A 16,504-nucleotide genomic window follows, 5' to 3' on the forward strand; every position below is an offset into this window, starting at 1 on the left:
AACTGGCTGAGCATTATAAGTCCTGATAAGAAACCATTTTATCAGGACCATTGGTTTCTCTCGGTCTCTCTAGACCTGCTTAGGGAGGTCTAGAAATCCACTCTTTGGAGGTGAGGAAGAAAAGACCAGTCTTTCAGAGGAACCTTTAACAAGTGAAGGGGGAACAACAGTCTTTATTAAGGATATTGGGTAGCAGAATTACCTTGGCGGGGGCGGGAGGCGTTGTAAAACATCCATGTGCAAAAGGCTCTCAGGCTGAAACCCTTTCATCGGTGGCGAGGGGAGGGGGAGGCAGGGCGGGGGCTCGCAAGCCCCCAGCTATCTCCATTTGTCAGTGCCACAGAGGAGGGGTCGTAAAGCCAGCGGTGCGGAGGGGTGGGCTGCCCGGTGGTCCGCCAGCCCCGCACACCCAGCGGCTGATGCCCGAAGCGGGACGCGGCTACAAGTGCGCTGAGCGCGCCGGGCTCAGCCCGAGGCAAGCCGGCCTTTCACTTTCATGCCCACCACATCAACGCTAGGAAGAAGGGAGTGGGGGAGGGAGAAGAGGGGGGGTAGGGCGAGCGCCTTGCCGTATTGTTCCACTGCCGAATTGATATGCTAATTCCCCTTGTGAGGGCATCACAAAGAACACCTTGCACTTCTGAAAGACTTTTGTGTCCTGGACGGAGAAGTTTATTATCAACTAATTAGCAACAACTTCTAGCAATGAGTAGGGTTACATTTTCATAAGCTTTGAACAAACATCCTGAGCTGCGTTGTGTCAGGATGATGGGCTTGCTAAGGAAAATAGAGTCCTAAATCAGGGAATGAGCTTTAATAATTAGCGCCTGCTATATGTGGAACCTCTGTCGACGTAGGTCTTCTTCCGAGGCTTTTGATTCACGTTACTTCCAGGCTTGCAAAGGACCATGACAAGCACTCTACAAAACAAAATCTTACTCAGGCATGACTAGCCATTTTTTCCTTCATAATAAGGCTCTTTTCTTCCAACCAAAGAGCATTTTAGACTACCCCGACAATGCACCAAGGATAATAAGTACATAAAGATGCTCAGCACAATTAAACATATTCATATTAAATATTATTTAGAGAGGTTTGTTGCAGGCAGTCTAGCACTTCAAATATAAAAATCGTCTGGGAAAAAGGAAGGTCATATTTGAAATTACAAAAAGGAAACACCCATAAATTTCACAATGTTTCTCTTAGTTTGGAGGTTTTGTTTGTGATACTCCTATTATAGTCTTTCCAAAGAAGGAAGAGCGGGTTTCAGTGCTAGGTTAGCTCAGTCCTCTTCCTCTGGACTTTCTGTATCTTTGGAAGCAAAAGGATATGGTGTTTCCTTGGTTGAAAGCAAAACTAGGAAAAAACAAAAGGACTTTATTTTTATCACTGTAGTAAGTTCTAGTTATTTTCTTATTGACTTTATGCAATCAAAATAGAGCAGAAAAAACCCTCTGAAGGTAAGGACGTTTTAGGGTTTACTGATAATTCTTACTGACTGGGAACAACATACTTACAGCTTCACATTATACTGTGAGGTTTTGGCTTTTGAGGTGTGTGATTTGGAAGAGGGAGGAGGTGAGTGGGAGTATCATACTGCAGTTCAAATCAGTACTAGGTTGATTTTGGAGTTTATACATCGGGCTCCAGTGTGGCCTTCCAAAACCTGTCCTGGTCCTGAGGAAGCTACAAGCCTTGGGCCCATACTGGGATGCAGAAGAAAGCAGATCAGCTGTGGCTGCTTTTGAGATTCACCTTATTCTCTGCTATTCCATTCATTTAATGGGTAAACACATTCTCCATCACTTGGTCTCTTTCTGTCCCCTTCTCCAAGCAAATTCATTTGTTTAAAATCCTAAAAGGTGGTATAAGGTCTTATTGAAACCCAGCAACGTAAGGGGTGGGAGTGGATTAGATTCCTTCATTTCCTTTCAGTAATCCTAAATGCAGCTATCTCTGGTTCCTTAATCTCCTCTAGAGTCGGATTACCACCCATTTGAGCAAGTGCAGCTGGAATTAGGAGATGACAAGCATGCAAAGAAAGTGCCAAGAACTCCTGAGGTGACCAAGATGTCGGGGTGGCCCTGGCCACCCCGCAGCGCTGAGGGGTCCCCCAGGGCCCTGGGCCATGGAGCAAGGGGACAGCAGGTGGCCCTGGGCCGGGCAGTGCCCACCGGCCCCCAGTGCCGACCGGCCTTTCTTCTCGCTGTGGTTCTGCAGCTGCAGGGCCACCGCTGGGTCGCTTTGGCGCTTCATTTGCCTCATGACAGACTTCTGCCAGCCCCACGGCTCTCTGATATGGCCAGGCTAGCCACACTCTGCCATACAGGAATATGTAATATATATATGTACATATGTACACATGTACGCATGGATGGTTGTTCCCACATTTGCCAGAACAAAGAATTGACATAAAACAGTCAGTGGAATGTGGTGTAAGTTCGACCTTGCTTATGCTTTTCTCTGTCCACCTGGAAAAAAAGTTAGCACACATTAAAACACATGTATGTGTGTGTGGTTACTTTTTGAAACAATCCCTCGTATTTGATTGAAATGGAATATGCTACCATGTATATTTAATATTAAAGCTTTATTTTTAAAGGCCTGTAATCCTTTCAAGGAGATTTTGTTGATATAAGACTTCATCAGAAAGTAATTGTGGATTGTATAGCTCTGACCTTTGCAGCTAGCAGGGTACAGGTCTGCACAGCTGAGAAATACTGTGCATCAATTTCTTGGGAAGCCCCTCCAGACCAGTTAAGTATGCATACAAGTTCAAGAATTTATTTAAAAGGTTGCAATTAGTGGTTCAGTTGTCAAAGTTGGGGATGTGGTATTTTTACTCTGAGTGAAATACATGATTTAAATATACTTAAAAAAAAAAAAAATAAGGCCAGGCCTTCTACACAAATTGGAGGCAGCTAAATGCTCTTTTGTGCCTGCAGCTCTAAGGAGGCTGTGATGCATGTGAAGGAAAGTGACTGACTTAACTCATTGGGATTCAGGGAACGACCTGCCCTCTTTTGGAAAAAAAAAAAAAAAAAAAAAAAAAAAGGCAAGAAGAAGAAAAGTAAGTGTGTATGTGTGTGTATGCGTGTTCGTGTTCCTGTATGTGTGTGTGAGAGAGAGAGAGGAGAGAGAGAGAGGAGGGGGAGACTCACACAGAGTCCTGCTTTTCTGAGCTGAGAGCTGACGGTTCCTAAGCAGAAAGTATTAGGAGAAACACAGCATCTTGTCTCTTTGCTGCATTTACACAATGAAATCACTTCTATTTTTATTCCTGCTAACCGGCCGGTTTTGCTTGAATCTACTCCGAGCGATGGACAATGGAAACAAACAAGTACTTAAAAACTACTAGGAAAAAAACATAAAAAAAGGAGGAGAAAAACCCAAACAAACCCAACCACGCTGGGATGAGGATTACTCACTTTAGCGCTGGCTGTAAGTACGAGGTCTCTTGCTGTATTTCAGAGCGATAGTGACAGGCTGTTGTTTAGGTTGGGGTTGCTGCGGTTTGTTTTGATTTTTTGTTGGTCTACCTATTTTTTTTTTTTTTTTCCTATCACCCCCTCTCTATCAGTCTTCTGCCGACTTACTGAGATAAGAAAATAAAAGCGGGTGAGGGACGGGTGGCTGAGCGGAGCGCGACGCGGTGGCAGGGCAGCAGCCGGGGCTGCGGGGCTCCGCTGGCGCGGAGGAATGTCCGGAGCTGGCAGTGCGGGGAGCAGAGGACTGTTTTCGGCATCACTTTGTGGGTTTAACTGAAATGAAAATGTGAATTTTTTTTTTCTTGGCACGGGAATTTGCGCGGCTGTGTGTGTGTACATACACATCCCCAGGCAGTGTGGACTGCTCGGGTCTGTGCAGTGCATCGTGCGTCTGCCCAGCTTGAAGGAATGCGGTGGTCAAAACAGCTTTCCAGATGTTTGGCTTTTTGGGATTCCAACTCCCCCTCCTTCCCCCCCCCTTTCCCCCCCACGCTTCTCAAGTGTAAATGTGATAGTGATATTTTTCCCTGTAAGGATTTGCTTTAAATAAACTACGACCAGAACTGTCTCCCTCTTGCCTAACCTAGTTGCTTTTCTCCCCCTCCCTTTCCTCCTTTCTTTCTTTATTTCTGTGAGAGCGCTCCTGGGAAAGCGGATCGGTTGGAGGGGAAGGCTTTTGAAATCGTGGGGGAAAATGTAAGAGAACTGAGAGGGCCCGGGCTTTCTTTGTGTGGTGCTGAAGCCGCGGAGCTGCTTTGTGCTTTGGAAGGAGAAAATGGCGAGTCCTATTGTGTTTAGGCCATTTTCTTCCGGTACAAGGGTTTTCCCCCAAATCTTAAATACTTCAGGGCTCTTTTGAAAGAAATCTCACAGCCTACGAAGTGTGAATGGCTTCAGCTCTTCCTTTTCCCCAGCCGGCAGCACCTCACATTCGAGAGATCCCACACATTTCTCCTTTGCAGGGCTAGTGCACAATTTCTAAAGCTGCTGCATTCAGACCCTCTTTCAGCGGAGGGGCTATTTCAGCTGCTCTTTGCCCGCGTTATTCAACTCAGGAGAGCAGGTTATGAGAGAAGTGGGGACTGAAGAAATAACATTACGAGACCTATCCTTCCTTTTAAATGTTAAGGAGCAGCGTTAGCCAATTGTGTGTGTGTGTGTGTGTGTGTGTGTGTGTGTGTATGTGATCTGAGAAAAGATTCGTGAACGACAGTGTGACTTTTCCACTAAATTATTAAAACTTTATGTATACATACATATATGCATATGAGACAGAGAGTGTGTCTGTGTGAGCGTGCATGTAGCCATGTAGCAAGATCTTTCTCTTAGGTTCGGAAAGAGGCCATATATACGTAAACTGAGATTTTAGCGCACATTTAACCACTGTGTGCAAGATATTCCTGTTGCAACTTGCAATGCAAAAAATAGTGTTGTCAGTTCTTTTCAGGTCAACCCATAGGTAGGCACCGGTTACCAAAAACAGCTTCTGAATTTCCACGTTAATCGGTTTAAGGAAACAAATGAGAGTCCGAGGTTTAAACACTCTTGTCCGATATTAACCACTTTACATTAGAATGTGGGCTTGCCCAGGCGTCAGTGATTAAAAGCTCCTTGAAACAGGAGAGCCCAAGAAAGGTAAATCCTCACCACCACCACCACCTCCCAAGGTTCTGAATTTAAAAAAAAAAAAAAAAAAAACAAAAAACAAAAAACAAACAAAAAAAACAAACAACACTTTATTAATAATCACAACAAAGCAGAGGCGTTGGTGGTGGAAGTGCCTCGGAGGGGCCGCAGGCTCCCCGGCCCTGTGGTGGCGCGGGCGGAGCGGGCGCGGAGGGGCGCGCAGGGCCGCCCGCACGGCCGCGGGAGCAGCGCCCGCTGCCGCCAGAGGGTCAGGACCATGGACAGGGACCGGGAGCAGACGGGGCCGGCCCCTGACACCCCGCGAAAAGGGGGTGAGCGAGGCTGCCTGCCTCCACGGAACGCCGACGGCCTGGGCTGCTCTGTTTTTCTTGCAATCCCTTGCGTGTTGCTGCTCACATTTCTAAGCAAAATACTTGAGAAATTACATTTATAATTCTCCTTCAGGATAGCAAGTTCTGTTAAAATGCCATGATAGGGATTTCTCTTCTTACTGCCCACAAAAGAAGTAAAAGGATCTCTCCATTCTGCATACGAATGCTTTTTCCCCTTCAACTCCGAGCCAAAAATAAACCAACCTACTGCTCGGATCGGCTGAATGACAGTGGTGTAAATTAAATTGATTTTATCAGTGACCAAGTTCCACAATTGGAAAAATTAAATGCCACTTTGACAGACAAGGATAATATGGAACAGATCTATAAAACAGTTCCTTTGAACAACAACAACAACATCAACCCAACAGGAGTCTAGATACTGGCGAACCCGTCTTCTTCATCCCGCTTTGTTATGTCACATCATCTAGTTTGCCTTTCTGCAGAACCGAAATGATTGAAACCATTATTTGATGCAAAGGGACTAGCGATGATGAGTCATGGACTTTATGCCACAGCAAAGGCAACAGACATGATTCTCAGGCAAATTTCTTTTTTTATTTTGATCGTACTTTTAATTGGATTCCCTTTTCAGATGCACTTTGTGGCACTTTCAAGCCACCCCACAGCTCCAGCAAACTCAGGGCTGAGCTCCGGGAAGGACAAACCGCTCTACCTCAACCTAAGAATTGAACAAATGCAAATTCCAAGTCCTTTAGCTAGGAAAAGCCCTTCTTCTGCACCTGCCGCCGGTTCCTTAAGGGGAGAGGAGGCCTTGAGCCACCTCCGCCCTTCCTGCATGCCCTAGTTCTGCCCGGCCCGGCTCGGCTCGGCTTGACTCGACTCGCTGTCCGCTCGATGGGGCCTGCCTGCCGCAGAGACACCGCGTAGCTCCGGGGCCGGAGGAGTGAGCTTTCTCCGCAAGGAGAGCGAACCGCTCCTGCCCGCTGCCCGCCGCTGCCTCTCCGGGACGGGCGCAGTGGGAACAAAGCCCGCGGGGCACTGAGCGGCCTGGCCCGGCTCCGTCGTGCTCCCGGCCTCTTACTGGGCTCCAGGGTGCTGCGGGCGGGAGGCTGGGGCGGCGCTGGGCCGCGGGGCGCGGCGGTGCCGCAGTGAGGGGGGGTCGGCTGCCGTGCGGGAAGGGTGACCTCTGGGTGAGCCGACGATCAGGCTCCTCTTCCTCGCTATGACTGTACAGATTCATGTGACATTGAGGTTGGGGAGGTGGAAGGAAGGCGGGGGAGTTGGGGGAGAGGACCCGGAGGGAAGGGGGAGGGATGAACTTTCTGCCGGGCTCGGCTTTTCACACCTTTCTCTCCTGATGATGCGTGAGGACGTTTTGGGAGAGAGTGGCTTGGCGGGGTCCCCTCCGAGCAGGTCCCCCTCGACCTTGAAGGGACCTGGCCGGGCGGCGCGGGTCTGGGATTGTGCCGGGTTTCAAGGACACGGGAGATGATCAGGACTTTGGGAGCCAACATCTGCCTGGCTGGTGACGTCAGCAACCCCGTGTAATCCTCTTGTACTGAAGGCAGATGCCTTATTTGTTTGGCTGGAGAGGCATTAATCCCTAATTCTGGAGCAGCAAGCGAGGGGGAGAGACCGGACCGCTTCCTATCCCCCGAAAGCAGCTAGCGGGGCTCTCCTCTCCTGCTCTCCGTGGCTCCCACTCGGCGGAGGAGCCGTCCGCCCCCGGCAGGTTTGACCATTTTCTTTTTGATTATGATTTTTTTTTTAGTATTCGGAGTGGTTTCTTTTTTCTTGTTTTTGTTTGAATGGTTGGATTTCCCCCTATGGATTTAGTTCTTTGCTCTCGTACGCTCTTCAAGCCGAGAAAGAAGGGGGAACTGCTGCTCCCCACCCCCCTCCACACACTTAATTTTTTTTTTTTTCCCATTTTAAGCTTTCCCCTCTGCTTGTTCTCCGGGGATTTTGCAGCGGCGGGCAAGGAGGTTGCTCTCTGTGGTTGCCCGCGGCTGGTCCCTTCCCACCTCGCTGCAGAGACCCAGATACCCGCTCGCCCCGGCGCTGCGGTGATGGGCGTTTCGCCCTGTGTCTCCTCGGTCGCGGACCGAGCAACCCCACAGGCTCGGGTCTGGCCGGCCTCAGCTCCGCGTCAGTCCATGTGGCCCCCCTTCTCTTCCCTTCCCTTCCTTTCCTCCCCTTCCCTCCCCGCCCTTCCCCTGCTCTGACTCCCCCCTCTCTTCCTTTTGTCATTGGCAACCGCGCGGCGTGCGGTTCCCGGCACCCTTCCCTCCCCGCCTGCCTTTCCTTTTCCCCCCGCCTGCCTTTCTAACGCTCTTGCTTTGTCTGTTTTCCAGGCGGTCGCACGCAGAAGCTGCGGTGCCGAGGAGGGTCGGAACCGTCTGCCCAGTTTGCCCCCAGATGCCCCGGCAAGCTATGGGAAAATCTCTGGGAAGCCCAGCCCGCCGCAGGAGCCCGGGCGCCGCTGCAGGCAGCCGCAGCACATCCCGCTTCGCCTCCTCTCTCTCTCCCGGGCCCTGGGGCCGAGGAAGCAATCGAGGTCAGCCGCCCAGTTCCCGGGGTCCGGCCGTGGTACAGCCCGCAGGGTGATGCAAGGTGCCTGGCTGCTCCGCTCCTCCCCGGCGAGCCATCGTCACCGAGAAGGAATGGTCCCCGTCCTGGGCGGTGAAAGATGGCAAAAAGCGTAATAATAATAAAAAAAGCTTAGGCTGATTTTATTTTTTAAAAATTATTGTAATGACTTCACCCTTCATTTCCTCACTCGCCAGTTCAGTGTAGGCAGGCCAGATGGGCTGCCCAGACCCTCCCGGGAAAGGGGCAGGTGCGAGTGAGTTAAATTTTTTTCCGCTTTACAAAGAAAGATGACACGTTCTGCCCTTTCATTTTTCATCGCCGAAAGACCCCCTCTCCCCCTCCTTCCCCCGGCCGAGAGGAGCGGGGATGCTCTGGAGGTGAGGGCTTCTCCCGCCCGTGCTCCAGGGAAGCCGCAGGACCAGGCGGACCGAGGCAGCCGGAAAGAACGGTCATCCCCTTGAGCCAGGGATGCCAAATCACAGACGTCGAGTCGGGGAGAGCCAGCTCCTGTGTTTAAAATGACTCGAAGACGCTGGTGAAATTAAAGCAGTCACCTGGAAGTGTGTAGTAGACACACGCCTAATTTCTCTCCTTTTTTTTTTTTTTTTTTTTTTTTTTTTTTTTTTTTTTTTTTTTTTTTTTTTTTTTTTTTTTTTTAAATCCATTAAGTACATATTTAACAGCTTCTTGAGCATTGCAAACAACAGACCGGCTAGTAAGAAAATTCGAGCATGAGTTACATGCAGCCCGGGCCAGGATGGGACTAGGGCAGAGTGAAATCACCGGGGTTTTTTTCGGGGATCAGTTGTTGTTCTGCTTCCAGAGAGAGAGAGAGAGAGAGAGCGAGCGCTCTAAGGCTCTGACTCTCCGTGTTCACAGCGGACCTTGATTTAATGTCATACAATTAAGGCACGCGGTGAATGCCAAGAGCGGATCCTCAAAGCAGCATGAAAGATCTCGCTAGAACATACCATAACAAAGACGTTAATAATAAAAGTAATAGAAAGCTGAAAAATTTAAAAAAATAAATAAATAAAAAGGAGAGACAGAGTAATAAAGAGCTCGACAACCTGTACTCACCTACGGAAACCGAGACTAACTAGGACTGGCTTACTGATCGGCTCAGCCCAGTGGAAAGGAGACGTCGCTGCCACGGGACGGGCGCCCGCGGGGGCAGCTGTCATCAGCAGGTAACGGGGCCGTGGGGTAACTGGAACTGGAACGGTGGGGTAGTCGTGGTGGTTTTTCAAGGTAGTGATGACTCGACCTCTTGCTTTCTTGGGCTGAACCATGTAAAGTCGATTAATGGGAAATAAATACATTTTCTAATATTATCATCGCGAGGATTGTTCTTTGCTCATCGCCCAGCCGGTAGCTAGGGGTGCCCGCTCGGTAATGGCTCCTCCTCTTGCGGGGCTCCTCTGGAAGCCGAGAAACGCGGGCCCCGGGGCAGCGGAGCTGTGCGCGGGCGGCAGCGGAGCATCGTCTGTGCCGCGGGCCGGCAGAGCCATGTGCGGCGCTGGTGGATGGGTTCGGGGGATGCTGGAGGTGTGGCGGGGACATTGCAGCAGAGCCGTGTGCGGAGAGGCAGCCGGGATGCGCGAAGAGGAGTGTGCGGCTGTTGCGAAGGGGGAGCGGGGGAGAGTAGCATACGGGGACGGTGTGGGGTGAGCGGCGCGGAGCGGTGCCGGCGGGCAGCGAAGCGGCGTGCGGGCTTTGTGCGCGGGGCTGGGCGGCAGGGCGAGGCGCAAGGCGGCGGCTTGCGAGAGCGGAGAGGAGAGGGGCGGTGGCGGGGTAGCGTGTGCGGGGCAGCTTACGCGAGGGAGAGGGTGGCGTGCGCGGGGACTGGGGCGTGTGCGGCCGGGGCACCGGAGAGGTGGCTCCGGTGGAGGCTACGGCGGTGGCGGGGCCACGCCAGAGGGTGCGGGGAGGGGGCGGGGGCGGGGACGGGAGAGGCCGGGGTCTCCGCTCCGTCGGCGGCGGAAGTCTTTGTTCCGCGGGGCCTCGGAACAAAGGAGCGGAGGGACCGCGAAGGGGCCAGGTGGGGGCCGGGACCGCGGCCGGCGCTGTCCCTGGTGCTGGCAGAGTCGCCGAGCTGCCCGACGCGGGCAGCCAGACCACCTGTTCCCGGTCGTTCAGGCATGTCCCGGTGGCACTGGGTGGCCCTCGTGATGGGAGCGTTCCCGACGGAAGAAAACCTAGTATCCATGAGGATACGGCAGGAGAGCGGCTTGGCCTGTGCCTTCGTGTGTGCGCAGTGCAAAGCCGCTGCCCCGGAGGAGTCTCCCGGCGCATCCCTCCCGTCGAGCCCTTCCCACCCCCACTCTGAAACAGCCGGGTTGGAGCAGGTCCTGCGGGGGCTCTGTCACGCTCCCGTCCCGGCTCCGTTCGCGGCCATCTGCCACGGCCTAATTCTACTCTGCCGTCTATCAAACGGCAGCCACAGCCAGCCAGGGCAGGGGATGCTCTCAAAACTAAATAAGGCAAAACAACTAAGAAACAGCAATAACTACAAGAACTATAATGATAACAACACCATCTGCCTGAAGGTCGTAGAGCTTTGTCCTCCTTCCTATTGCGCTCAGGAGACAGCGCTGACTGCAGTGAGTTTTTTACCAAAAAACTGGATTGCAAATTGGACTGATCATCCTTCTCTGCAAAGGGATAGAAGAGGAGAAATCCTGCTTTTCCCCCAGCCTCTTCATTTCCTTGTAATCATCCTTACGCTGTCCAGTAGACAGATGAAGTACATGGGCTACTCCATCCTTTCTCTTCAGCTCAGCGAGCTGGGGAGGAGTCTTTCTCAACACACTGCCTGCTCCTGCCATGCCACATAGCTTCTCTCATTTCTTGCTTTTGAGATACCTGTTCACATACATACATCTATCTGCACGCACATATGCACATTTGCACATCTTCTGTGTACCTTCAGATTGCCCTAATTTCTATTTATAATTTCTTCTTGTTTATGTGTCCTTTGTAAGACCCAGCACCTCCCAGGATCTGAGGAGAGCCATGCAGAAAACAGAGGAAAGTCTTCACATGTGTGGGCCAGGATGATGCACAGCTGAGATTAATCCTCACGCAGGTAGAGAGCAGGGAGGTCTTTTAAATGTGTTGTGTCCTGAGCAAGCTGAAGGACTCAGCTAAACTCTTTGCAGGATTACAAATGTGAACTGACTACCCCTGCACTAAGGCATTATCTCCACCACATCTCACTTCTTCTGATTTTCTCGGAAATCAATGCTAAAGATTTGGTATAAACATTCTGTACTTCCCTAGCAAAGGATACATAATATTTAAGCGAACCTGCTACTGCCAATCTCTCAATGTAGTTTTAAAAATATTTCTTAATGCTTGGAAAGAAATGGAACTGTGGAGTAGACGGAGGTTTCTTGGAAAGCTTCCAGAAACAGGGAACCTTCCTACTTCTAATCTACAGTATCAATAATAACAGTGATTATGATGATGATGGAGCACATAAAAAGTGGATGTAAGGAAGGTCTGAAGACCCAGGTGATGAACTGTGCCATCTAGAGCCATGTGTTTCCCCTTCCGATGTCACGTTGCGGCCGTAGGCGTGTTGAGGTCTTGGTGGTGGCATCTGAAAGTAACCTGTATTTAATATTCACCACTTGCCGTCTTACTCCAAAAACAGAAAAAAAACCCTGCTCTCAGCAATTTTTCTTGGGAGTAGTCTGATTTCCAAGGCTGCTCACGGGGACGAGCAGGGAGCACGGCCTGCCAACCTCTCCTTGAGTTAGAAGAAGACACCCACGCCCTCCCACTGCCCCCCCTCCCTCGACTTTTTTTTTTTTTTTTTTTTTTTTTAATTGTTTTTCGGTTTTCTCTCCTTAAGTGACTCCTGCCTGGACCCAGGGGGGCAGAGCCTGGCCCCAGGACGGCCCCAGGACTGCCCTGGGCGCAGCCCCGGCGGGGCCGGGCGGGATGCGGGACGCGGGATGCGGGACGATGCGCCTCCTCCGCCGGCGCTGCCGCGACACCTGGCGGTCGCGCACGGAGCAGCGCCCAGCGCAGCGCAAGTCCCGCGCAAGCCCCGCTCAAACCCGGCGCGGGAGAACACGAGAAGCGTCAAGTGCGAACAGTTTAGAGGCAATTGTTCCGGATCAAAAATAACTAAAAAAAAAAAAAGTCATTTTAAAATGTTTTGCAAGGCAGGGTGTGAGAAGCGATCTTTTCGTGCCTTCCCAGTGGGAATCAAGGCTATCTGTCTCTTGTAAATTCAGGTCTGTACAGTATCTGTATGAAAATATGAAGGGAAATGAGCTACTACCTGCTTACTGCAGCTGTTGAGGCAGTCTGGGGCAGCAGTTTCACTCAGGGACAAACGGTCCTACTATAGCAAGAGGCAGACTCGAGGTATTGTCCAGTTTACAGACACAGGCCAGACATTTTTAAAATTTGAATCAGGATAATTAAACGCCGACATTTCATTTTGTTTCACTTGTCATGTACTCAAAGTGGTGGCTAAGAAAGGTGTAGAGCACAGGTAAGTCAAGCAATAAGCAAAACAAACCCTCAACCAGAATAAGCACTGTCGCGCTGTCTCCACCCTGCAGAGATGTTCCAGCAGCAGGATCTTCCCACTAAGAGAAGCAGAGGAGAAGCAACGTGTCTGGTGCTTCAAGGCCTAGTGCACAGCGATGACTGCCAGAGGCGGGAAAGTGGATGAGCCAGCCAGCAAGGTGTGTCATGAGATTAATTTTCACACTCTGCACAAAATTCCTCACATTTCTTTTGTATTGCTTAGCTCCTCTGGTACTGATAAATTACCACAATAACTGAGGAGTGAGATAATAGAGATAGTAATTTGCAGTCTAATGTAAATTAATTTTTATTTAATCAGGAACTGCTTTAATAGCATGTGAGTATTAAGAGTACCACACTACTCAATGCTAAATATTTGTGTATCTGAAATAGTCTTATAAAAACCTGACTAGAGAAGTCCCACAATTAGAAAACAGGGAAGAAATACCAGATCTTAAATATGTTACTAGCATAAAATATTTTAAATTATAAATTAAGGAAAATTTAATTAGTGCTAGAGACCTGTTAAATTAACTTGGTGTACTGTTAGTTCTAAGGTTGTTTTATAATTTGCCATATTAAAGTAATTCTGTTTATAAGGCAATGAAGTACAAGTTGCATGTTAAATAATATTAACTAAATACAACTTAATACTTGTACGAGAGTACTTAAAATGTAATGAGGTTGTTAATTCCATCACTAATAGGTTTTGTATAAGTTTTTGGTACAAGAAAATGCAAGATGAAATACTCAGCTTGCAGCAACTAACTAGCGTATATTTGAACTGATCTTAATGAATGCAGCTGGTAAAGAAGTTAATAAGCAAGACAATACCATTATTTTCTTAGAAATTTAAACAGAGAATTACATAATTATTTGAAGTATTATTACAGTACTTGGAACATGGAAAAACCTGACAGACATAGGTCTTTTCAACTTCAGAGGGTTATGACCCAGCGCTGTGATGTCATTTGGTACAACCTTTATAAAACAACTGTTCAGTCTTTTCTGAGCCTAAAACTTATTCCATACACTATTCCTAGCTCATAAACTAGATCTACTAGAGATACTGAAAGTATTTTTGGACCATTTAAACCATTATTATTTGATTTACTGTTATATGTCCAGTGTATGAGACAATCAACTGAGAGAACATTTTCTTAATGAATGTACAGGTCTCTGTAAAAAGCTCTTACCTTCACGTTGTTGTTTTTCAAACCTAATTAAAAACTTTTTGCTATTTGTCCTTTCCTTAGATAATATATGGTCAGCCTATTAGTATTTCTGGATAAAATGAGAAGAGCACCTGTGACAGGAAAACTAAAGGTACAGCCTTTAAATTTTTACCATTGACACTTCCAAGTAATCTACCAGACTGGGTGAAGTTCATTAAAAATCAAGGGCACAACTTCTTTCAAATTAGAAAAATTCAAATATATCTGACTCCTATTAAACTGAACAGAGGAATAAAAAAAATTATGTTGCTGTCACTAATTAAAGCAATAATTAGTGAGATGTTGACCTATTTTAAAGATTTATAGTTCTCATCTCTCCTCTATAGAGGATTCTAAAGGCCAATCAGAATAAATCATTTCCTTGAAAAGAGTGCCAAAATCCCAAAAGAAAACAGAAAAATCAGTGGGTTTTTCTTTTTTGCATTTCTTTTGCTCAGTTTCAAACAATTAAAATGTCAGGTTCCTCACATTAGTCAAACCGGTGACATCAGCCGTAGATTTCAGGTCACGCATATTTAAGAAATACATAGAAACCTCTCAGGTAAAAAGCAAGAAGCGGTAATTTTATCTTGGTAAGTATAAAATCAAAACAATATATGTGCCTGTTCAGATAGATCTTCTACACTTATATGTTCACAAACTTAATTTCAGAAAGATTGACTTTTTAGCAAGATACTGTACTCTTAGACCAAGAGTCATGTTTAAACAGGCACGGTGAAGATTTGGAGCACATAGGGTGCAACACAGATTTCAAAAGTAATTCCATCCTTCCATAAACGAAGTCTTGATTTAAGATGGCGCTGCTGCACACACTGCAGCCCCCAGCTGTGCTTCAGATCCACAGCTCCATACCGGAATATGAGCCCCGCTAACTGCCAGGACAGGACAAACACTTTGGGACTGCTGAATCCCTTTGAACTGAAGGTTCGTACTACTCACACAGCAACGGGTCTGACCAAGGTCAGTGTTCACTCTATACTCTTAGTGCAGTCAATTAAATGCATCCAAGCGCTTCCTAATAACATATGTGCAATAAAAATAGAGCATTAATCCTGCATAAAGAGAAATAATACATACTAACAGCAGAGTTGGCCTAGAAACACTTTTCTGTATCTATGAAAAATGTAGGACTCCTGGAATATTGTGTGAGAAAGAACACAATTACTTTAAGGACTGGGAATAACAGAAATAGAGCAAAATGTCGCTTGAGAGCATGGAATATCATACTCTGGAATAAATGAAACTGTTCCATGTTGTTAGTTAGGACTACAAGTGTCTGGAAGCAGAGGGAGGAAGAGGACTTGGAGTACTATTTTGTTGCATAATATCTGTATGCCAGGTGTGTGATATACACCTGGGAAAAACAAAAAAAAAAAAAAAAAAAAAAAAAAAAAAAAAAAAAAAAAAAAAAGAAAAAAGCTAGTAGGATACTATTAGAGGAAATTATTTTATGCTGTAACCCTGTATGTAGGCAAGCCTTCATTGGGATTATGTTGCCTCATTAATCGTGGTCAAGCAAAAGGCTACCAAGGTAGTAAAGAGGATGAAGAATCTCCAGTCACGAGCTGATCACAAGAACTTAATTTGTCAGCTCAGCAAAGTGAAGTCAGAGGGAAGGTATGGCAGCTCTTGGCAAATACCAGAGAAGAAACAATTCTAGGATAGACAAAGAAGTAATTCTACTACTAGGATGCTAGTACTAGTGTTACCTTGAAAAAAAAATCCAAAACTCTAACCTAGGCATAAAGGGAAGTAAATTAATAAATAGCCTTCTCATAATCTGGTGGAGGACAAGAAAAAAAATCATTTTAAGAGTGAGTAACTGAATTCATTTACTAGGAAGAGTATTCTGACTATTTTCAACTGAAATCTAAAAAAAAAAAAAACAATATATATATATAGAATAGATCTCAGCCTGGATCAAGAAAAATATTTCATGTGTACTTAGGAGCTCAAAATCTAGGACAATTGTAAAATAAGAGCATGTTTTGAAAGGGAATAGGAAAAAGAATGAGAACAAAAGAGAAAGTGAAAGAGGAAGAGAGAAAGAAACAAGGAGAAACAAAGAAACAGGAAGAAACTGAGAAAAGGAAGGAAGAGAAGTATTTTCAAATAAAAGACAATGTTCACAACAAGGTGTTTTAATCCATTCATTCAAGGTGAATTTTTGAACTGGGTAAATGAACAAAATGTACAATTTCACTGCTTGGTTTCAATGAATCAGCAATTTTTTCTTGCAAATATTAAAAAATCCTAAGTGCACTGCTATAGAAGAACCTGTGTTCTTCTTCGAAGTGTTCCTTCTGTCACTATGCAAAACTTGCATAATAAGATACACTGTAATGTGTCAATAATATTGTAAGCTTACAAGAACAGAAAATCTGGGTATGTTACGGCTGTGCTAAAATTGCTGGAAATAAATTCTCTAAATCAAGGGATTCAAAAGCTTTTATCTTTGTTACTTTTTCTAATTTTAAGCAAAGAGATAAGGCAAATGCAAAGATGACTTGTTTATAGGTTTTGTAGATTGACAGAAGAACATTTAGCAAGGGTTATGATTCGGAACACAAATATATTGTTTTTCTCTGCATGGTGATTTGCATATAGGCATACAGAGATTAAAAATATGAATAAATAAATGCACCCCGCATACCAACTT

At 47.0% G+C, this 16,504-nt stretch overlaps 1 protein-coding gene and 1 long non-coding RNA gene across 2 annotated transcripts in view; both read left to right on the forward strand.

Moving 5' to 3' along the window:
- Positions 1–3,125: 3,125 nt before the first annotated feature.
- On the forward strand, positions 3,126–8,168 carry LOC114062633 (translation initiation factor IF-2-like). The gene is made up of 2 exons (XM_027894325.1): positions 3,126–3,441; positions 7,825–8,168. Exons 1-2 carry the CDS (start codon positions 3,414–3,416, stop codon positions 8,154–8,156), a joined length of 360 nt encoding a protein of 119 aa, XP_027750126.1. The 5' UTR covers positions 3,126–3,413; the 3' UTR covers positions 8,157–8,168.
- A 4,019-nt stretch (positions 8,169–12,187) lies between these two features.
- Positions 12,188–16,504, forward strand: part of LOC114062634 — a 6,031-nt gene continuing 1,714 nt past the window's right edge. The window contains exons 1-2 of the long non-coding RNA XR_003572423.1: positions 12,188–12,768; positions 13,867–13,936. This is a non-coding gene — a long non-coding RNA (uncharacterized LOC114062634). The remainder of the gene's footprint in view (positions 12,769–13,866; positions 13,937–16,504) is intronic.

Source organism: Empidonax traillii, unplaced genomic scaffold (assembly GCF_003031625.1).
Source record: "Empidonax traillii isolate 1590-97213 ecotype Southwest subspecies unplaced genomic scaffold, ASM303162v1 scaffold425:size1421777, whole genome shotgun sequence".
Classification (NCBI taxonomy): domain Eukaryota; kingdom Metazoa; phylum Chordata; class Aves; order Passeriformes; family Tyrannidae; genus Empidonax; species Empidonax traillii.

Excerpts from the sequence above, each read along its gene's own strand:
- LOC114062633 (XM_027894325.1), top strand. The coding sequence starts at position 3,414 with ATGAGGATTACTCACTTTAGCGCTGGCT. Across the intron at positions 3,442-7,824 it reads TACTCACTTTAGCGCTGGCT|GCGGTCGCACGCAGAAGCTG; the intron begins GTAAGTACGAGG and ends TCTGTTTTCCAG.